The following is a 22956-nucleotide window of genomic DNA, read 5'->3' on the forward strand; positions in this document are numbered from 1 at the left end:
GTGTCATGAAAGTCTGATAATTAAACAAAAAGAAATTTAACATTAACAAACTAAATTAAACAAAAAAAACTTTGGGTTACCTTGTCGAATCAAGTTAACCCGTTAAACCCGAGATTCATGTCATAAAAGTCTGATAACTAAATAAAAAAATTTAACATTAACAAAAGAAAAAAACAACTAAAAATGGATCGGTTAACCTATAATAAACTGGGTTAACCCGTAAAACCAAGTTAACCCGTCAGACATGGGATATGTGTCATGAAAGTTTGATAACTAAATATAAAGAAATTTAACATTAACAAACTAAAATAAACGAAAAAATTAATTAAAAAAAAAACATCGGGTTAACTCGTCAAACCATATTAACCTGTTAAACCTAGGATCCTTGTCATGAAAGTCTGACAACTAAATAAAAAAATTTAACATTAACAAAATAAAACAACAAAAAAAATGAACGGGTTAATCCAGAATTAACTGGGTTAACCCGTGAAACTTGAGATATGTGTCATGAAAATTTGATAACTAAATAGAAAGAAATTTAATATTAACAAACTAAAATAAACAAAAAAATTAATTAAAAAAAAAATCCAAGTTAACTCGTGAAATTAAGTTAACATGTTAAATCCGGAATCATTGTCATAAAAGTCTGATAACTAAATTAAAAAAAATATTAACATTAACAAACTAAATTAAACAAAATAAAATTTATTAAAAGAAAAAAAACAAAGAAAAAAAAAGCTAAAGGCATCAAAAAAAAAAAAAATTAAAAAAAGTGAAAAAAATAGCTTAAACTAAATTAACCAAAACAAAATTTATTAAAAGAAAAAAAACAAAGAAAGAAAAAAAAAGAGCTAAAGGCATAAAAAAATATAAAGAAATGAAGAAAAATAGCTTAAAAAAAAACTTAAAAAATAAATAATAATAATAATAAAAATATCTCAGCCTTTTATTGTGGATTACTACTACGAAAGACTCAGCAATTTTAGTATATTTTTAATTAACGAAGATTGATGTGACCAAAGCAACAGGAGAGGTAATAATAACTTCAGTGGCAATATGCAATGTCCATACATCTGGTTGACGTGACGAAATTCCAAGCCCAGCCTTATAAAACACGTAAGCACCCAGGCTTGAGTGCAATTGGACCTTCAGCCTACTCTTCATATTCTTGCGGGCTCATATAAAAAGAAAGAAAAAAAAATCTCTACTCATTTTACACACTCACTCACTCACACACACACACACACACACACACACACACGTATTCTTACGCATGTAATCGATATTAATCTTGTTTCCCAGCAATTATAATATCACATCTCTTACGTTAACATGATATCTTTAGAAAAAAATTAATGAATTATTTTTAATATTAACTCAAGATTTAAAATTCAACTTCCTTAAAAATATAGAAAATCAGACAAGAAAAGAAAAAAAAAAAAGAAGAGAGAATAAAGCCATGTGATTTCCATGTGATATTAAATTAATTGTTTTAAATTAACATCAGGTTCGAGTTAGTTTATACATGTTTTAATTAATTTTATGAATTTTAAAATTTATGAACATATAAGTTTTTAGTGGCTTTAAATTTTACAAAGCTAAAACTGGTAAATATTTAAAAAGAAAATTTAAAATTAATTAATTGAATTACCCTAAAAAATAATATTGAACCATTCTAGTTAGACGGAGAAGAGAGCAAAAATTCAATGAAAAGAATCAAGACAACAAGAAGAAACCAAGATCATGGAGCAAATTACTTATTTATATCCAATCAGAAAATGAGCAGCCAACTGACTGTCATGTCAAGATCATGAAGGCAGATCCAATTGGACCAGATATCACCAATTCAGCCCCCTTAGAGGCGTACAAAAAGCATGCCCCAGGCTTTTAAAATCAAACACTATCCATCTCCCATGCATTCATGCAAAACTCAGCATCCACACAACTCCAAGCTACCTCCATTGTTAGTTCAACCAGCATCCACACTGCCCTCGTGAGCAAGTCAACAAAACTCGGCTCTCTGTTATACGCACGAGCTGTTTGATACGATATAATAGTTATTTTTTATTTAAAAATATATTAAAACTAAATTTTTATATAATTTTTTTGTAATATCAACATATTAATTTAAAGTAAAAACATAATAAAAAATTCTCAAAAACATTTTTGTAAAGGAAAAATAAATGGAGTCTATATTGCCCACAATCACAAAAACATTTTTTATAATTAATATATGCTTGGTATTGTGTTGTGGTGTGAGGTTGTTTTCAAAAGTATTTTTTAATTGAAAATGTATTATAATTATGTAGTTTTAGATTTTATTTTATTTTCAATATAAACACATCAAAATTATAAAAAAATATCAATTTAATGTTTTTTCAAACAAAAAATACAACTTGTAAAATAATTTAAAAAGCAAAAATAAACACACACTTAACAATAATAATAATAGTAGAGTATTTTGTTTTTCAAATAAAAGATTTCCAACGGGGTATCCCCCCCCCCCCCCAACAGTAAAAGTAATTAATTACCGCTTGACTCCCATAGTTGAAGTGGCACAACCATAATTACCATCCATCTACCCATGCGACTTGTCAATTAAGTGCACTGCTGATTGTAAATAATATCATGTTTCCACCATGATTTAATCAATAATAGATAAACTATAGAAATGGCGAAAATAACATATATGTTTCAAACAATCAAAGTTTTTTTTTTTTTTTTTTTTTAACTTAGAGCATGTGAAATTAGTTAAATTGTGTATTTGAACACCGATATTAATAATTTTTTTTTAATTTTTTAAAAATTTTAAATTAAATATGAATTCAACTTACAAAAATATGAAATTATTGAATCATACTCAAGTTTTTTTATTGAAAATAATATATATATATATATATTTTAAATAAATTGTTTTTGACATTAACCTAATCAGAATTAGCTAGTGACTAGGTTAATTAAATTTTATCAAATCAATATATTATAAAATTTAATTTAATTAAAAAAAATATTGTTTTATTTTTTTTAAATGATTTTTTTTAACATTAACTCAATCAGAATTAGCTTGGTCCTTAGGTTAATTAAATTTTATCAAATTAATATATTATAAAATTCAATTAAATTAAAAAATATTATTTTATTTTTTAAAAATAATTTTGTTTTTTATATTAATCATATCAGAATTAGCTGGGTCACTGGGTTAATTAAATTTTATCAAATTTATATATTGTAAAATTCAATTAAAAAACCAGCGAATTAAAATTTTAGATCCTAAATTTTCTAGGTCGAGCCGAAACCATATCTTTCTTCAAAGCCAAGCGCGAGGCATTTAATAATATGTCAACCAAACAGACCCCAACTCTATCTATATAAGCTCCCCAATTAAAGACGGGGATCCTTTCCATCTATCATCTCTCTTCTCCCACTTCTCGTCGCACCGCTAAAAAAAGCCACCATCAAGAAGAACAACGAAACATGGGGGACGCTTTCTGTTCAGATTGTAAGAAACACACGGAGGTAGTATGCGACCATTCAGCAGGAGACACAGTGTGTTCAGAGTGTGGTCTTGTCTTAGAATCTCACTCGATCGATGAAACATCAGAGTGGAGAATCTTTGCGAATGAATCAGGAGATAATGATCCAGTTCGTGTCGGTGGACCTACTAATCCTTTGTTAACAGACGGTGGCCTTTCTACTGTTATTGCTAAACCTAATGGTGCTTCCGGAGATTTCTTGTCGACTTCTCTTGGTCGGTGGCAGAACCGTGGGTCCAATCCTGATCGTGGGTTGATTCTGGCTTTTAAAACCATTGCAACCATGTCTGACAGGTAAATTTTTTTTGGGTCTTGCTTTATTTGATTGGTTACGAAATTGTGGAGGTGTTTGGATCTGGTTGGTTGAGGTTAAGGGATACAAGTTTATGACTTTGATTGATGGGTTCTTTAGATTTTTTATTTTGATGGATAGGGGAGTTGGATTTGAATCTTGATTTTGATGGGTTTTGATTGGCTGTAATGTCAATGGAATTAGTTGATGGTTTGAGTCTGCGGTTAGGTTGATGAAATTGGGATTGATGGGGCTTAATAATGATAGTAGAAATGCTAATTCAACGACAAAATGACATTTTTTGATTTGAGTAAGGATGGATATTGACTGGAAGGGCTGAAACCCATGGATGGTTCGGTTGTTTCTACTGAAGGCCTGTCCAATGGAAAAGGTCTATCTTGCATCTTTTAAAATGAGGAATGAGGATTAAAAGTGCAGCTTCAGTTGAATTGATTGGAATAAGCCTCCAGTTGTCAGTGTGCTGAAAAGATTGTGTATGCAGCCATTCCAGTTTGATTATATTTATACCTCATAAACATTTTGGAAAAGGTCTATCTTGCATCTTTTAAAATGAGGAATTAGGATTAAAAGTGCAGCTTCGGTTGAATTGGTGGAATAAACCTCCAGTTGTCAGTGTGCTGAAAAGATTGTTTATGTAGCCATTCCAGTTTGATTATGTTTATACCTTATAATGTTAAGTTTTTTTTCTCACCACAAAGTCTACTTTAAATATCTGGCTGTTCCAACTTTTGTAATTGATTCGAGGTTGACTGAAATTGGAGTTGTGGATCCATTTGGTTGTGTTCAATTTAATGAAAGTTCATGACTTGCTAATGGTTTGGTGGTTTTGGTTTGTGTTGGTTAGATTTGGGGTTTTGTTGGATGTTTGTGTTTGTGTTCTGGATTTGATTTTACATGAGAGGGATTTGAATTGGGATCCTCCTGCATTTGGTCTGGTTCTGATGTTGTAGCGGGGTGTGTGTGTGGTGGGGGGGGGGGTGTTGTTTATTGAAATTTTAGGTATTTAATAGAGATAGTAGAAATGTGAATTCCTCCCCGAGAAGGGATTTTTTGAAGTGAGGGGGAATGGATATTAATTTAAACTGATCAAGTTTCTATACCAGATGGAACAAGGGTAGCTTGAACCTTGGTCAAATTTGGCATATCATCCGGGTTCAAATAAGAGTTATGAATGTCGTTATAGAAGAGGCGGACTTGGGTTTCCAACTTGATTAGTCTGTACCTTTTCACGCCGTGTATTCTTCACGGAACAAAGTTCTACTCTTCAAAAAGTGCTGGCATTATTTTACTGAATTCTCTCCCTGTCCATGCACATACATTTTATGTGCAATGATGTTTTTGAAGAAATACACTACTGCAAAGTCATTACTAATTTGTGAAATTTCCTTTTCAGGTTGGGCCTTGTTGCAACAATCAAGGTATTCATACTTGATGTTTGTACATTGTTATTACCACTTATGGTTTCAACAGTGTCTTTAAAACATCCTCTTATGAATATGGCATTAAACCTTAACTATCATGTAAATAAAGTATGTTTTCTTGGTATTTCTAGAGTATTACCAGGTAATGAGCCATATATATTATTCCACCCAGATTTGTCCTTTTCCAGCATTCTTAAAATGTATAGGCACATTCTTATGAAGTTATGATACATGAGCATATTCTTAAATCTCTATGGCTCAATTGGAATAAAGTGACTGGTTTTTGTAGATATGATTAAATCTCATGTAAAAGAATGAGAGTGTAATATAGGAGATCCATTTTTTTTTTGATTTCCGATGCATCACTTGTGAAGGGAATTTCAATGCCTGGCATGTAAATAGAGCTGCATTATATTTGCCATTACGGTATGATTGATAAAGCCTCATCTACTTGAAGCAAGCGTGAAATTCAAATATTTTGATAACTGTTCACTCTTGTCATCCAAGCAAAAAGAGACTCACTCATCTGTGGGGAGAGAAAAGTGAGTGATTGTAGATGAGATAACATATTGTTATGCACTTCTATTGCAAGCTTATGGAGAACTACATAATTCTTATGTAGGCATCTAAAATTACAATGAATAGAACAATCACAAATATTAAAAGCGCTTCCCCATCTCTTTCTCTTACGAGGAAGGGTTTGGATGCTTTTCTTGTTTGGTTGTTCATGAGAATTTCCCCTAATGTTTCTTTTTCCTTCTCCGGCGATGCATTTTTCATAATATTGAAGGATCGGGCTAATGAGATCTATAAGAAGGTGGAGGATCAAAAGTCCAGTAGAGGAAGGAATCAGGATGCTTTATTGGCTGCTTGCCTCTATATTGCTTGTCGACAAGAAGACAAGCCCCGAACCGTAAAGGGTACCGCCTAACATCCTTTTAACATCTGGATGTTTCCTGATTTAATCTTTCCTAAGTGTTTGAGCTTCCCTGAACCTCTGGATTTCAACTAGAAATTTGCTCTGTCGCCAATGGAGCCACAAAGAAGGAAATTGGCCGAGCAAAAGAATACATAGTGAAACAACTGGGTTTGGAGGCAGGTCAGTCTGTGGAGATGGGAACTATACATGCTGGGGATTTTATGGTGTGTTTTCCCCCCCATAAAATGCTGTGTTAGTTTCATTGTTTATTCACAGACAGCGTTTCTTATTGTTATTATAAGCACCATTTGCTATTAACTTTGGTGTCAACTTGATCTGCAGAGACGTTTCTGTTCCAATCTTGGAATGTCTAATCATACAGTTAAAGCTGCCACAGAAGCTGTTAAGACGTCAGAACAGTTTGATATAAGGTATTTACAAGTTTCTCAGATTACCTCTACTTACTAGAAAAGCTATGGTTTCCTCTCTTTTTCTCACTTAAGCTACCCACTAAAGGAATCTGACATTGATTGCCCCTTCATGACTTCTGCTTAATAACTGTTGTGAAATCCATAAACTTTAGAATAAGAAGAAATAGTTCAAAGACCTGGCAAAGAAAATAGTCTTTAAATCTGTGTTCTATTAACCTTTTGGATGAATCTAAGTTGTTCAACTAATATGGCCGCCACCCTTTTTTTCCCTTTCTGAATAATGATTACATCGTTTCAAAGCTATCCACAACTTTGTGGTTGTGTCCATGCCCTGCTAATTTTCAAATTTCTCTTCTTGCATGCAAGAGGAAGGGAGAGAAAGTTGCTAATTTGGGTGCTGATGATTGTTTACAGAAATCACCTTGTTTGTGGACACAATATATTTTAGCTGATGTTGCCTGCCGTTGACAACCCCCCCCCCCCCCCCCCCAAAAAAAAAAAAAAAAACCCTCTAATGACTTGTAATGCTTGCAGGAGGAGTCCTATATCAATCGCAGCAGCTGTTATTTATATAATAACTCAGCTTTCAGACGACAAGAAGCCTCTCCGAGGTTTGATGATCGTTTCTAACTCTTTTTATCAAGTGGAAACAAATGGCTCAGTGGTGGATAAAACCAGATATTTCAGAAAAAACCCTACTCTATCAGTTTTAGTTAGACAAGCCGTCCAGTATTCTAGATTTTAAATACCGCTGGATACCCATGTTTTAGCAATTTAACAGCTCGAGTTTCAAAACGTGCAACTTATAATAGTGGCTTGGATGCAGATATTTCACTAGCAACTGGAGTTGCTGAAGGAACAATCAGAAATTCGTACAAGGATCTCTATCCCCACGTATCAAAGATAATACCAGCATGGTATGCGAATGAGGAAGATCTGAAGAACCTTAGCAGTCCTTGAATTATAGAGTGAAAAAATACCTGGAAGATTGGAGCCTTCCATTACGGATGTATTAAAAAACTGTTCAGGCATACAAAGGAAGCATAAGCCCTCTCTTTCTTTTTTATTTAGTTCTGCAGTCAATTGCACCTTTAATTCAGTGGTAGAAAGGAAAAGGAAAAGAAACAGTAATCAACTTTGATTTATACTTGCTGCTGCTGCTGCAGCAGCAGCAGCAGCAATTTTAATTTAATTTTGATGTGTATTATTATTATTATTATTATTCTTCAAATAATGGTAAGCTCAGGTTTTCAATTCATTTCTCCTTTGTTTTTTATTTGGAAGATCACATTTTTGCACATGTTAAGGGTTTGTTTGGCGGTGTGGTTTTGGTTGCTTTTCAAATAGTTTTTCGTGCTAAAATGCATGCTAATAATGTTTTTTTATTTTTTAAAAATTATTTTTGACATCAGCACATCAAAATGATTTGAAAACACTAAAAACATATTAATTTGAAGTTAATAAAAAAATAAAAAATTTTTAAATTTTATCAAAAGCGCTTTTGAAACGCAGAAACAAACAGGATGTAAATTGTGTTATTAATCTTAGCCACAACCTGAGAGGGATATGTTGACTTGGGGATCTGAGTTTGATTTTTTTATTTTTCTTTAATGATGTTATTTAAACAACTTTCTTTTGGGTGATCCGAGTCTATTTATCCAAGCTGTAACTTAAGCCTGGTATTATAACAATGATTGTGATTTGTGATTACTCGTTGACCTTAATCACTTGCGATAGTGGTATTTTGACGTCTCACGAGCACTTTCACCCTTATTAACCATAACAAAAAGGAATCAATCTTTCGCTATGAATTTAATTATAGTTTTTTTTAATTAATCTATTTTTTTATTTTAGTTTTTTAATATTAATTTTTTTTAAAATGTTTTTGAAAAAATAAATAAATAAATTAGGTATTGTTAAAAGGTTTAAAAAACTAATTTGAACCAAATAAAAAAAAATATAAAAGACTCAAATTTGTTAAAAAATGTTTTTGAAATACAAAAACAAACAAGTTCTCAGTGTTTTTTTGTGTTAGTATTATTCAATTTAGATATTGTTAGGTAATCCAGTTCAATCATGTTTTTAAATTTTTTAGTTTTAAATTAAGAATTTTTTAGTGTTTTTTTATTGTTTTAATATATTGATATTAAAAATAAAAAATATTATTTTAATATATTTTTAAATAAAAAAATAAATATCACACTCCCAAATATTATCTAATTTGTAATAAATGACTGTAAGAATACGAGATTATCTAATCTGTAAGAATATAAATAACACATGAGATGGTAAAAAAAATAAAAATTGTCTGTACAACATTATAGGAAGAAGATATTTATAACCTGGTGCGAGAATAACATATCATCTGCGTGTGTAGGATAAAGTTAATCGAATGACCAAACAGATCGAACAATAACAACTGGCGGGAACTTCCTGGTCACGCAACAAAAAACTGTACTGTACTGTTACAACAAATACTGCCTCCTCACCAATCACTGCGTCGCCAAAAAAAAAGTCTCAGAGAGAGAGAATGAGAGGCAGAGTCATGGTAGACGAAGACAACGGCGACGTCGTGATGACGGAACAGCCAAGAGGAAGAGGAAGAGAAATGCGCAAAGGCAGAGGTCTCAGACTCGGAGGACGAGGAGAATCAAGGCAACAGACACTACTCCATGACGAAGAAGAAGAGGAAGAGGGTGGGAATGACCGAAATGTCCTTCAACTCTTCACCCCTCTTCGCTGTCAGTATTTCCTCTATCCTTAAGCCGTGCTAAAAATTTACGTTATACGATTTTGAATGCGAGTTTTTCTTTTTTAATCAATCAGGGATATAAGATTTTTAAGGGTTTTTTTTTTTTTTTATGGAAAACAACCAAACAAGGCCTAAGGCCTAGGGTTTTTGCTTCTTTGGCATAGCACAAAAGAGAAACTAAAATGATGAGATTTGCACATATTAACCAGGAATGATTCCAAATTAACAGACCGTAATAAAGTAATTAGAAAGATGGAAGATATTTGTTAATTTTGTTATTGTTTTATTTATCTATTTCAATATTCAATTATTAATGTAAATGATGTAGCTGTAGAGGGTTGGAGTGTTTTGTTGAGTGGAGTGCATGAAGAAGCACAAGAAGATGATATTCTCACTCTATTTGGTGCTTATGGCCACATCAACAACTTGCATCTCAATCTTGATCGCCGCACCGGATTTCTTAAGGTAATTATTATTAACCAATTGAAAATAAAATATTTAAGTTCAATTTATGAGTGCGGCAATGTCTGGTAGAGAGTTTAGGAGTTTGATAATGTGTTGTTAATTTTTTGAAGTTTTTTTTATTTCTAGTAGAAAGTGTTTGTTGTGTCTGTTATACTTAGTTATAAAACTCCATCAAGTCAAGCAAATGAACCTGGTGATTTGCTGATCCGGAGCCGGATCCACTAGGTTTTACTTCAAACCTTTTATCTTAAACCAAAATGAGGTTATTTTGAGTTTTGTTTTTGTTTTTTTTTAAACATCATAGCTTAGGTTGATCTATAGATCTATCTATCCAACATACAACCCAAGTCTTGGTTCAAGTCAACTCTAAATTGAGTTTGATTTTTATAGGTTTGAGACATGTAGGTGGATATAAAAATTGGTGGAAGATTATTATTGCGCGTGTGACCAAGATTAAAATTTTTATAATTGTGGATCCTGGGAGTGCTTAATATTTATGAATATTGGTTATGATTAATGTTACCAAGTAGGGGATCCTTGCATTTGTTGCCGATGGATTTGCAACTTGGGAATTGGATATCTTTATTCTGATAGGACTTGCTATGTGTGAAGTATCAAGAATAAACCCTTGAAAAACATTAGAGAATAGTGGTGATTGGAGAATTTGTTGAATATGCTTCACTCCTTGATAAATTATTTCGCAGGTTTTGTAAATAATATGTTGGGATGTTTCTACTTGTAGATATTGAAAAGGTAAATTCTTTGTTCAGGGGTATGCTCTGATAGAATATGAGAACTTTATGGAAGCTCAAGCTGCTATATCTGGAATGAATGGGACTAAACTCTTCTTTCGGATCATCTCTGTTGACTGGGCTTTCAGCACTGGTCCCTTCGAAGGGAGGAGGTCTGCTTGTTTTCATGAATTATCATATGCTATAGCTATATTTGGTGTTAGCCTAACCTGTAACCCTTTCTCAGCTTGAAAAAAGCTCTCTTTTGGCCTTGAAAAAATCATAGCAGATTTACCTTTTCTGTTCCAAGGATGTGGTCGAAAGTTGATGATTTAATTGTTACTTTCCTCCCCTGCCAGATCATTTGACACACACCGTTCAAGGAGCCCAAGGAGACACCTAGCTTAGCACCGGAAGACAGGCACTATGTTGAGGGGGGATGGGGTGTCCCGTGTCCATACTCTCACAGGGATGTTAATATGCTATCCATCAACATGTCTTCTAGTTTCAAAATCTCAATTTCATAAACGAGCCCAGGATTTCATGTTAGCTTGTCAATAAAAGTATTGAATCAGATTGAATATTGATTCATGTTACCTTTATTCTGGAGTTGAAACTTGAAAATCCTCACTAGATTCGGTACCAGTTTCAGAATATGACAGATATTACGTTTCAAAATGTTTCACTAAACATATTTTTTATTTTATTTTTTAAAATTCCTTGTGTTTTTTTTTTTTTTTAAAGAAAGGTTAATGTTTCTTTTCAGCCCCTGATATCCAGAGCAGCTTAGACCCACTTAGTCCTATGACCTAAATTTTATAGTTCAGTTTATGGGTGGGCATGAAATTTGGTTTGACATTCCATTTAGCCTGATCTTTTATGCTGGATATGATTGTATACAGTAAATATTAAAATTAGATATTAACTTTAGGGCTTAGGTTTGCTTATTAGAGATTACCATTTCGAGTTTCACAAGTATCAGGTCATTGGAGACTTATATAGTTGTTAATTTCAAAATCCGTAGGATTAATCGAGGTACGCGTAAGCTCATCCACACATTCATGTTAATAATATATATATACATATTAGAATTAGAATACGGTGTGGGTTTGCATTCTGCAGAACAAGTAGAAAACCGGTTGTCTATTTATGTGGAAAACCATCGTGAAATCTCGTGTTTACCGAGCAACAATGGAGTCCAGCCGATTCTGAAGATAAAAAAAAAAGTACCTGTTAATTGTTACCTTCCAGTTCCCGTTCATAAGATACCTAGCAATCGACATTTTCATGAGACCCAAAACCAGATTACACGGATAAAAGCCCAAGGACACAGAAGGCCTTCAGGCCTAGCTAAAGCAGGGCACAAAGCCAGCAATTGAGGACACACGGGTTCTTTCCAGCCCATAGAACAGCCACAACCCAAGATCAAAACCCATCAGAAGAGTATCCCTCAGCTCATCTATTTGAGAATGCATGGATAAATAATAAGAAAATAATCATCTTATTTTATTTTTAAACAATAAATAGTATTTTTCTTATTATTCTAGATTTTTGAAAAAAATCCTAAAGGAAAAATGAGATAAGAAAATAAAAGAAAAAGAGAATGAAAATATTTTTTCATATTTCTAAGCTACCAGTTCCTCCCTGTCTTGTAATGAGTTTTTTTTTCCAGTTAAAAATAGTGTTTTTAAAAATCTTGAATTTTTTTATTGAAATTAAATTTTTGGATTGATATTAAAAATAAAATTTTTAAAATAAAAAATATTATTATGATATGTTTCAAATAAAAAAAACTCTCAAAAAAATCCTTTGCTATGAGACAAAGGTCATAATGCCCTCCTTTGCCGGCTGACCAAGACGCCAATTTACCCATCCATGACCTAATCAATCAAGAGCAGAAATAAAGAATCCTCTCCTCCTGCACAGCTTTGAATGGATGCCTAGTTGTAAAGTTTTCTTTCCAACACATTTCAGCTTTTTCAGCCCAACAAGTACGTGATTTGGACGAAAGAACTCGGCATATTGCTCCTCTAGGCGGAGCCGTCTCCCTTTCCAATTTGCCTTGTGTCTTCTAAACATTGCTTTTAAAAAAGTCCATGCACAATTGTTGCTTCACTGCCACCCTAGCTTATGTCAGCTGCATCGAGCCTCCTCTCCCTCTCTCTCTCTTTTTTCCCATTATGGTTGGACATTGTTTTTAAAAATTCCTGATTTTTTTAATTATTTTTTTTAATTTTTATATGATTTTTTGTCTTAAAATTAAAAATAAATTCTAAAAAACTAAAAAAATATTATTTCAAAACATTCATAAATAAAAAAAACACTTTATAAAAAGACACGTGTCCACTATAGGTAGCTAGTTATTACCAAACATAAATGCCTTTGTTTTTTTTATTACCATGGATATTCGGATCATTTTGCGCGTATTTCGACTAATCTCACGAGCCTTGAAGTTAACGATCATGTAAGACTCCAATGATTCTGGGGTTTGTGAGACTCGAACTAATGACCTGAACTAGTGACCTCTAGAAAACATATTTAAAATCTGATCAATTAAATTACACCCTTCAAGATTACATAAATACCTTTGTTAACTTGTCCACTAATGTTTTAATAATATGAATAAATTTTAAAATTTTAAAAATATTATTTTAATATATTCTTGAGTAGAAAACATGATGATAAGAAGACACTTATCCATGTGGAGCTAGTTGCTACCGAACATAAATGCCTTTGTTAACTTGTCGTTTTCGTGCACGTGCTTCGTTGTCAAAGTGGTGACTCCCTCCTTTAAGACATGTGTGTCTCTTTTGGCTCTTTTGCACGCATCTTGACTAATCTCACAAGTCTTGAAGTTAACGATTATGTAAGACTCTAGTGATCCTGAGATTTGTGAAATTCGAACTAGTAACCTCTAGAAAACGTATTTAAAATCTGATCAATTAAACTACACCTTTCAGATTACATAAATACCTTTGTTAACTTCTCCACTAATGTTTTAATAATATGAATAAATTTTAAAATTTTAAAATTATTATTTTAATATAATTTTAAGTAAAATACATCGCGCGCTAAGAAGAAGACACTTGTCCACTATGTGGAGCTAGTTGTCACCGAACATAAATGCCTTTGTTAACTTGTCGTTTTCGTGCACGTGCTTTTTTGTCAAAGTGGTGGCTCCCTCCTTTAAGACATGTGTGTCTCTTTTAGCTCTTCCTTTGACAAGACGTGTCGTGTCCTCCATGGAAGGATCACCTTTCTTAGCTTTTTCTAAGTTTCGTATTATTAAACTGGACCCCACACGTCAGCCGAATAATTGGGTCTGTTTGTCTAAGCGTTTACACCTGCGTTTGTTATATAACAGTGAAAATATAGTGTTTGGTTATGAAATCAACCGTGGTTTTTGTACGTGGACCCCACCATTAATTGCGTTCAAAACGTTGTTTTGTTGAAGCAGAAATTATCTGCTTCTCGCGTCGCGTTCCTGCCTGAAAGACTGCATGCGCACATCCTGCTAATTAATTAGCAAGAATAGTGCAGCTACTATTCCTGCCGAACCAGTTCCGGTCTAAAATTTAAAATGTATTTACATAGGTTTGATCTAGTAAAACAAAAAATAAAAATTATTTTTTATTTTTTAATTGTATTTTATTCAAAAAACTAGTGTTTAATATTATTCAATGAAACTACATAAATTGAAAAAAGATCGCTTGATAACGTAGCATTTGCAGAATTTGATCGCAATTTCAGTTTTGTTCCTGATTATATTTTACTTGATGTTGTTGCGTGCTTAAGAAACCAAAAAAACTGTAGTCTTTGTCGGATGTATTTCATATGTGATGGAATTGTAGATATTATAATGGAATAATAAAAAATATTTTATATAAAATATTATTTATTTTATGATATAATAGCAATAGTTAAATTTATAACATTTAAATTAAAAACCATCAGTATTAATATATAATTTTTTAAATTATTTTATAACCTCAATTTCAAAAGCATTCTTAACCAAACACATTAAACTACTTTTTGTTCAACCTCAATTCCAACTACAGTTTTAACCAAACACCTATTTTTTCAAACTAATCTCAACTAAAAGTACTTTTTATAAAACAATTTTTTTCAAACTACAACCGCAACAGCTACCGCAATACCAAACACACACAAAAACTCATTGACTCTACTATTCAATGGTTCAGGTTGACTATTCAAACCGGGTATATAAAAGACTCTTCTATAAAATTCGATGGAACTCGGCGACACCTTGTCCTTCAAACTGATAATTTAAATTCTCAAAAATTATTTACTGCATGGCATATTTGATATCAAAATAAAAATGAAATTTAATTAAGATTTTGTTGGACAATGTTTCAGTATGAAATTTAAATGAATTTAGTATGGACGACTTTATTCAGGGAGATGAATATAATTACCTTTTTTTTTTTTGTAAAACTAAATTAAAGAAATATTTATGAAAAAGAGAGAGAGAAAAAAAGAGGTTGGAAAGGTCGCCATTATCAAAGAATAGAGATTCTTTTAATTCTTCCCTTGCAGTGCTTACATTTATTTAGTAAAGAAGAAACCAACCAGAACACTCAAGCTTTTGGTTTATCCCTGATCGTTTGACTTTGGTATCATTTCTAGTAAAAATTCTATAAACTTGAAATTAAGTTTTATAAGTCTATATTATCTATATTTAATTTTATTAAATAAATAAAAATAATAAAATTTGAATTTATACAACTTAATCATTAAAACTCTAATATTATATAAAAAACTATTTTAATCTAATAACTTGAATTAGAAAATAAAATTTATATTATTTATTGAGATCATACAGCACGTAAGTTGTAAGTTGACGACCCCTACGAAACCAATGGATAAAGATGAAGAAAAACGATCGAAGTTAGCAAAGTGATGTTCCTGCATTGGATAAGGGTGTCCCACATGCAATAATTGAACGGAACTAGCTCACGCCTCCATTCAATGGTGACCTGAATTCGGCTGAGCAAGTAGCTGAATGTCAATCCAATAAGAATTACACTGATCAGAACACACGGCCACCGGCTTTCTCATTATCTGAAATTAATAAATACATAATATTGTTGTTTTCTATAGCGACAAAAACATCAAACAGTGTAGAGCAACCTAGACGTACGCCATCTGTTTGCTAGTTTTATTCCAAATAATTGGAGAAAAAATCTAGAAGAATGAATATGAAATATATAAAAATTCAAAAGTTTAAATATCATTATCATATCGATCTAGGATTTTGTTGCTGTTCTTCTTGTTGTTTAGCACTAGATAGACATAGAGAGTATCCACCTTAATTTGGAATAGTAGATTGTAAATTAATTAGTACAATTATTTAAAATTTGTATTGCTGATTCGTTCAGACAAAATATATATATATATATATATATATATATATATATATATCAGTATAATAGTTAAAATATAATTAAGTACCTCTGACTTTTTTATTTATTTATCAGAGGAAAGAAAAAAACCGCATTTAAAATGAACACACACACACACAATATATATATATATATATATATAATGAAAGAGAATTAAATAGTAAAAGTATGTACCATATAATATTAAGATATTTAAAAACTTTTATATGATATGAAAAAAATCTCATACGTACGTAACAAGACTTGGTGTGATATGGAGTGCTAGGTGCTATGATATTACTAGAGCTTAATTAGTCTATCCCGGGGACGGCCGGGGAGATGTTGAGAAAACCAAACATAATAATCTATTAATATTATAATTATGAGATTTATATATGATTTGGTTTAATAGTCAGATTATATATTTGATAAGTTAACTCTCAAGATAAAAATATTTTGAAAAAATAAATAGTTTTTTTAGTTAATTTTATTTTTTAATCTTTTTTTATGTTTTTTTCTAGGATTTTTCTCTATTTGAAGAGAATAATATTTTTATTTTATTTTTATATTTATTATTATTCATTATTTTAGTTTCATCCCAAGTTTCGAAAGTTTCGACTACAAAAGCACGACGTTTCTCCCTTAATTATCAACTGACAAGTGACAACAACCTTCAGTGAAGACGGCAAGGAGTCATCAATTCCACATATATATATATATATATATATATATATATAACCCATATATATAACCCATCCCCCCACACAAAACCACCCATAAAGTCTTATATTCAGAGCTCGCCATTCCAAACATATCCATCCTCTATTCTATGGCTATGGCAAACCGACAGCAGCACCAACCAAGCCATGGCATAACTAAACAAGCACAAGTTGTTGTGGTCATGGTGCCCTTTCCAGCACAAGGCCATCTCAACCAGCTCCTCCAACTCTCCAGGCTCATCCTATCCTATAACATCCCGGTCCGCTATGTTGGCGCCACCACCCACAATCGTCAGGCCAAGCAGCGAGTGCACGGTTGGGATCCAGACGCCGCCGCGAATATCCATTTCCATGATATTGAGATCCCTCCTTTTCGTTGCCCTCCTCCCAATCCAAATGCCAAAATCAAGTTCCCTTCTCAATTGCAACCTGCTTTCAATGCCTCGTCTCATCTCACAGAGCCCGTTTCAATGCTTTTACGTGCACTTTCTTGCAAAGCAAGAAAGGTTATTGTAATTCATGACTCTCTAATGGCGTCTGTGATTCAAGAAGCTCGTTTACTCCCTAATGTAGAGTCTTACATTTTCCATAGTGTATCTGCTTTTGCTGTTTCCTTGTATTCATGGAAACAGCGAGGAAAGATTATAGAGGATAATGACATGTTTCCACGGGATATTCCTTCTCTTGAAGGGTGTTTTACTGCCGAGTTTGCAGATTTTGTCACTTGTCAATACAATAATTACCAAAAATTCAACTCTGGCTGTGTTTACAACACTTGTAAACTGGTAGAAGGTGCATACATAGATTTTCTTGAGAAAGAAACACTCAAGGAAGGCAATAAGCACTGGGCTCTAGGGCCTTTCAATCCAGTGACAATACCTGAGAGATCAAAAAAGAAGAAATTTTGCTTGGATTGGCTTGATAAAAAAGCAAGAAACTCAGTCATTTACGTGTCGTTTGGGACGACGACAGCCTTGGATGATGAACAAATCAAGGAGCTGGCAATTGGGTTGAGAGAAAGCAAACAAAATTTCGTTTGGGTACTAAGAGATGCTGATAAAGGGGATGTTTTCAGCGGAGAAGAGAGAAGTGCAGAACTCCCAGAAGGGTACGAGGATTCAGTGGATGGGGTAGGACTAGTGGTGAGAGACTGGGCACCCCAGCTAGAGATTTTAGCCCACCCGGCAACAGGAGGGTTTATGAGTCACTGTGGATGGAATTCTTGCTTGGAAAGTATTACCATGGGAGTGCCAATTGCTGCTTGGCCTATGCACTCAGATCAACCAAGAAACACAGTTCTAATAACAAAAATCCTCAAGATTGGAGTTGTGGTTAAGGAATGGGAGCTAAGAGATGCGGTTGTAACGTCAAATATTGTTGAAAGTGCAGTGAAAAGGCTAATGGCATCGACAGAAGGGGATGAGATGAGAAAGAGAGCAGCAGAAATGGGGGAATCCGTGCGAGGATCCGTGGCTGAAGGAGGAGTTTCTCGTATGGAGATGGAATCCTTCATTGCTCATATCACTAGTTAATTTTTTAAAGGAGGTCCTAAGCTGGTTTCATTTGCCATCACATGTATAACAATAATTATCAATCTGCATTGAAATAGAATGCAGCTAGGCAAGCACATGAAATATAGTCATTGTACTCGTTGGACTGTTAAATTATATTGCGATGTTTGTATTTTTTTGTTTTAAAAATATTTTTTAAAAAATTAAAATTTTATTTTAATTTTTTTCTTCAATTTTGTTTTATGTTTTCAGATCATTTTGATATGTTGATGTTAAAAATAATTTTTTGAATAAAAAATATTATTTTAATGCATTCCCAAATAAAAATTACTTTAAAAAGCAATCGCAATCATACTCCTAAATATCTCTAAAGTCTGCTACCAACAATGGTTGGTTCGGTGTTCATTCTTTTAAATAAGGTCTTGAGTTCGAATCTTGTAAATTGAGTACATCATCATTGAAAAAAATAATTTTTTAAAATAAAAAATATTATTTTAATACATTTCTGAATAAAAATCATTTTAAAAAGTAACCGCAATCATACTGCTAAACATCCTTAACGTTTGCTACCAACGGTGATTGATTCGGCGTTAATTTATTCTTTTAAATAAGATCTTGAGTTCAAATCTTGTAAGTTAAGTACATCATCATTCACAGAGTTTTAAATCTTAATGAGTTAATCTCACATAAACAGATTAGTTGAAGTCCAGTAAACTTTCAAATACGGAGTTTAGAACAACAAAAAATTTATGAAGTTTGTTGTTTTAGCATTTTAAAAAAAGGGTGAACTGTTTCCTTTTTTTTTTCTTTTTAAAAAAGAGATTTGATTTCCAGGACTTTAAATAAAAAATAAAATATTAATATCAATTTAACTACCGATCCTACTTAGACTTCGTTTATTTTTATAGTTAAACCTGTGTTTTACTTTAACTATAAGCTCAATTCACTTTGGTTACTCGTGCTTAGTATGGTTTTGTATAAATCACACTGAATTGTTTTTTTTTTTAATTAAAAAAATCTATAATTTATAATTTTTTTTAAATATATATTTTCATTTTATTTCAAGATATATTATAAAAATTATTTTTATATCAATACATTAAAATAATATAAAAATACAAAAAAATCTTTCTGGAAATCTAACCACTGGATTGTCAGGAAGTGAAATGTTTCAACAAAAACAACTATTAAGAACAAAACTTTATTACACTAACAACAGAAAAAACCCTTTATTTTAATTTTATTAACTTGCAAATTCCTGTAGTTATCCACAATTTGCCTTTCTTTACAATAACTTCTGCCATTCCAATCTCACTCTTCCATTTTGCGTTTTTGAAACACCACTCGTACCGGGGGAAAAATCCAGTCTTTCTAATCAAAAAAGCCCTAATTCAAACAAACAAACAATCAATCAAGTTCTGCTAAATATGATTAATTCCACTACCTGAACTGTAATTTTGATAAAGAAGTAGAAGTGTGGAGTATTTCTTCATCATTGACGTCCTCAGTTCTGTTTTCTTCTCCTGATGAGAAGTCCCAGTCGTGTTCCGCCGCCGCCATGGTGCTTGTTGTGGCGGTGGATGGTAGTGAGAGGGTATTACATTAGAAGAGAAGAAAATGAAAAGCGCGCCGTGCCAATTAGGCGCCTCTTTTTTCTTTTTTAATTTAAAACGGAGAGAGAAATCAGAACCGTTCGGTTCGTTGATTTTTTTTCTTAATAATTATTATTTGGCCCATTATCTCCATAAAAAAGCCATGGCCCAAGAATAGAGAAAAGCCCATTACAAAACTTAAATTATTTTTCGAGTAAATCAAAGACAAATTACTTTTCTTGCAGTCTAATCTTAAATTGAAATGTTCTAAGCACCAAAAGATAAGACATAATGTTGCAACCTTCTCTGACAATGTGTCAACATGAACATGAAGTGTAACGTAATTGAATTGCAGGAAAACGAGAATATTTATGATCCTGTGATAGTTACTGTAGATTGCTTCAATCTTCTGCATCTTATAACTTCAGCCAACGGGTGGGTGCTGATCTGAAGGTTATTTTATATATAAACGTTGATCAAAGTCCAAAATTTAATTAATTGATAAAATGGGATTAGATATTAATGATGATTTATATACCAGTAGACCAGTTAATCTTCTGCTTCATCATTAGTTCTGTTATGGGCTGTCTAATAAAATTTGGGAGTGTTTATGAGTGTGATAGCGGTTATATTTTAAAGTGTTTTTATTTAGAAACAAATTAAATTAATTTTTTTTATTTTTATATTAACATATAAAACAATCTGAAAATATATAAAAAATAAATTTTAATCCATCTCTGTTTACAGCAACATCACTTGCCCCAGATGAACAGGATTATGATCATCAATTAGTGCCTTATGCATGTACGAAGAATTGAAGAGACAATCACCCTAATATTGCATGGGATTTCATAAATATACATATAATAGTCTTGTAAGCATTATTGGAGATTACATTAATTTAGGTAAACATAGTTTTTACCTTTTTCTGTGCATTACAGTCTTCTTATTTAGTGTACTCCATACAAATTGGAGTGTTCCTGCCCTATACTATCATTATTCTGTAGCCACAACTTCTTGGCACTCTTTAGTTGAGATCGATCTGGTATTTTGGCTGTTTATTTGGAAAAAATAGCCCCCAGTTTTTCTCTAATTCTGGGCTTTTGTTAACCTCGTCAAACATGGCAAAAATATAGGTTTCTATAGGCTTTCCAGGCCTTTTTGGACTTCCTTTCTTCACATGTTGAACCAAGTTGTTGTTATATGTTCTTGCGTTATCAACTGATGTTCCTTTCCCTCCAGCTGTTGGCCAACCGCTCTCTGATACCACAATGTCCAAAGAACCTCCACCAGATTTCTCCAAAGCAGCGTAAATAGTGTCAAGAATAGCATCAAAAAGGTTTTGGTAATTGAGTGGTGGATCAGAGACTGGTGATGATGGAGCTGTGAAGAGAGCATAATCAAGGGGGATGTTTCCTGCTGTGTCACCTGAGTAAGTGAAGTATGGATACAAGTTAACGAGTAATGGAGATTGCTTGTCCACTAAAAAGCGAATGATCGGATCGAGAAGTGGTCTATATTCTGCCCTGAAAGAGCCTTTTGAGGGAGGGAAGGAATCATCTGTTAGGACCCCAGGATCAATAGCGGTTGAAACTTTGATACTTCCTAGCCCAGCTGAATCGAGTGCATTGCGAATGTTTTGCATGGCAGGGACTAGAAACTGTGCTGATGAATCTGAGGGCTTAACCTCATTTCCTACCGCAATGTATCGAAACCTGACATTGCCAAAGTTTCTTACATTGTTTTGCACCCATGCATTTGCATTGTCTTGACTAGAAGCAATCCCTTGAAGGTCAGGATTTAGAATACCAAGAATGAGCTCAATGTTGGTGCCTCCAAGGGCTCGTAAAGCATCTTGATCTGGATCATAGAGACGCATTCTTTGAATGCCTCTCTCGTTGTAGAGAGCTATGACTTCTGGTCGTGGTGGTAAGTTACCAAGCATTCCATAGCAAACACCTATCTGGGCACCTGCAATATCGAAGTAATCAGTAAGTAACCAGTTAATCACTCATGTTAAGCAGCTCTGGTTAAAATATTTGATAGAAAATACGTAAATAGCATGGTTCTTCTGTGCACAAAACATGATTCTATCTACCTGCTGTATCTAGGCTAGCTAATAATATCCCAAAGAGCAGCATCATGGAAAGCATGGCAGGGCTTTTGCCAGCTAGATGTGATACAGCCATGCTTTATCAAGGAAACAGTAATACTTGAAATAAGCTACAAATTAAAGAGAGAGAGAGAGATTGATGCTTTGTTTGCCAAACTCCACTCCTTACCTTCCTTTTTTATAGAGGAAAAGAAGCTCTACATCATCTATGACAACAAATTCCTATCAATTGAGATATTATTAAAAAAGATTAGACATGGTCTTGCTAAGAACTTTCAAATCTATAAATCCAAATTCGCAACTTGTAGACGACTCCGCAATGGTTATTTTCCACAAATTGTCAATGCTGAGTGCTCGAGTCATTCAATGCAAATCTAACAGCTTGTCGTTTGGGACCTTCTCCGTATGCATGAAAAGTCTTGAGAGTTCTTAATTTTCCTTTTGGGGCCCTAATAAACAGTCTTAGAAGTTGCATCCTCTACTAGCTAAATTCTTCAAAGCCACTATAAGCTGTTAGACATCTAGCGTGTAATGTCATTTAAGAGCATTTCTTGGAGTAACATGTGGAAAATTGACAATTTCTTACCTGCACAACACGGCAATGTTCTTGACTTCGTGTGGTTGTTCTATACAAGAAAGCACAACACTATAGATGTTGTTAGGTTTGGTATCACTTAAGAGAATATAAAATTGATACTGTAATAATTGACCTGGGATTGTTAAAGCTTAGGTTCTCTTTAATCTTGTGTAAAAAGAAATAGTTTCTTTTATATTTTCTTCTGTGTGGGCTCATTTGAAGGTTAATTTTTTTCCTCGAGTTACCAGCTAGAAGCTTGTAAAATTTCCGACTCTAACCTAATAAAAGTCTACAGTTCATAATCTAGTTCCAAATGGGATATTTAGTTTGTTCATATAACTTCATACCCCTGTACCAAAGCTAGAATTTCCAAACCAATTTTCCATCCTGGCATGGCTACACCAGGAACAAGAACTCGTACACGAAGCTTCTATGAGTTTTCTTTGCCTTCCCTAGCTGTGCAGTGCTGTAAGTAGC

General features: G+C 32.9%; 4 protein-coding genes across 4 annotated transcripts; 3 read left to right on the plus strand and 1 right to left on the minus strand.

Annotated features, from left to right (window-relative positions):
* Positions 1 to 3347: 3347 nt before the first annotated feature.
* LOC133689653 (transcription initiation factor IIB-2-like) lies at positions 3348 to 7875 on the plus strand. Its single transcript, XM_062109607.1, has 7 exons — positions 3348 to 3827; positions 5240 to 5264; positions 6058 to 6187; positions 6280 to 6410; positions 6529 to 6617; positions 7152 to 7228; positions 7444 to 7875. The coding sequence occupies exons 1-7, from the start codon at positions 3475 to 3477 to the stop codon at positions 7575 to 7577; spliced, it is 939 nt and encodes a 312-aa protein (XP_061965591.1). The 5' UTR covers positions 3348 to 3474; the 3' UTR covers positions 7578 to 7875.
* Positions 7876 to 9109: 1234 nt separating this feature from the next.
* LOC133688082 (RNA-binding protein Y14A-like) lies at positions 9110 to 11275 on the plus strand. The gene is made up of 4 exons (XM_062107470.1): positions 9110 to 9358; positions 9698 to 9834; positions 10605 to 10738; positions 10925 to 11275. The coding sequence occupies exons 1-4, from the start codon at positions 9148 to 9150 to the stop codon at positions 10971 to 10973; spliced, it is 531 nt and encodes a 176-aa protein (XP_061963454.1). The 5' UTR covers positions 9110 to 9147; the 3' UTR covers positions 10974 to 11275.
* Positions 11276 to 16738: 5463 nt separating this feature from the next.
* Positions 16739 to 18367, plus strand: LOC133687939 (zeatin O-glucosyltransferase-like). Its single transcript, XM_062107294.1, has one exon. The coding sequence runs from the start codon at positions 16797 to 16799 to the stop codon at positions 18216 to 18218; it is 1422 nt and encodes a 473-aa protein (XP_061963278.1). The 5' UTR covers positions 16739 to 16796; the 3' UTR covers positions 18219 to 18367.
* A 2236-nt stretch (positions 18368 to 20603) lies between these two features.
* On the minus strand, positions 20604 to 22075 carry LOC133689218 (glucan endo-1,3-beta-glucosidase, basic isoform-like). The gene is made up of 2 exons (XM_062109008.1): positions 21888 to 22075; positions 20604 to 21760 (listed from the first exon to the last, which is right to left on the minus strand). Exons 1-2 carry the CDS (start codon positions 21976 to 21978, stop codon positions 20817 to 20819), a joined length of 1035 nt encoding a protein of 344 aa, XP_061964992.1. The 5' UTR covers positions 21979 to 22075; the 3' UTR covers positions 20604 to 20816.
* Positions 22076 to 22956: the final 881 nt, after the last annotated feature.

The sequence above is a fragment of the Populus nigra genome, chromosome 3, assembly GCF_951802175.1.
Source record: "Populus nigra chromosome 3, ddPopNigr1.1, whole genome shotgun sequence".
Lineage (NCBI taxonomy): Eukaryota > Viridiplantae > Streptophyta > Magnoliopsida > Malpighiales > Salicaceae > Populus > Populus nigra.

Coding starts and splice junctions, on each gene's coding strand:
- LOC133689653 (XM_062109607.1), top strand. CDS start 3,475: ATGGGGGACGCTTTCTGTTCAGATTGTAAGAAACACACGGAGGTAGTA. Junction 6,188..6,279: donor CAAGCCCCGAACCGTAAAGG/GTACCGCCTAAC, acceptor GATTTCAACTAG/AAATTTGCTCTGTCGCCAAT. Junction 6,411..6,528: donor TACATGCTGGGGATTTTATG/GTGTGTTTTCCC, acceptor CTTGATCTGCAG/AGACGTTTCTGTTCCAATCT.
- LOC133688082 (XM_062107470.1), top strand. CDS start 9,148: ATGAGAGGCAGAGTCATGGTAGACGAAGACAACGGCGACGTCGTGATG. Junction 9,359..9,697: donor ACTCTTCACCCCTCTTCGCT/GTCAGTATTTCC, acceptor TAAATGATGTAG/CTGTAGAGGGTTGGAGTGTT. Junction 10,739..10,924: donor GGTCCCTTCGAAGGGAGGAG/GTCTGCTTGTTT, acceptor CTCCCCTGCCAG/ATCATTTGACACACACCGTT.
- LOC133687939 (XM_062107294.1), top strand. CDS start 16,797: ATGGCTATGGCAAACCGACAGCAGCACCAACCAAGCCATGGCATAACT.
- LOC133689218 (XM_062109008.1), bottom strand. CDS start 21,978: ATGGCTGTATCACATCTAGCTGGCAAAAGCCCTGCCATGCTTTCCATG. Junction 21,761..21,887: donor AGCTAGCCTAGATACAGCAG/GTAGATAGAATC, acceptor TCGATATTGCAG/GTGCCCAGATAGGTGTTTGC.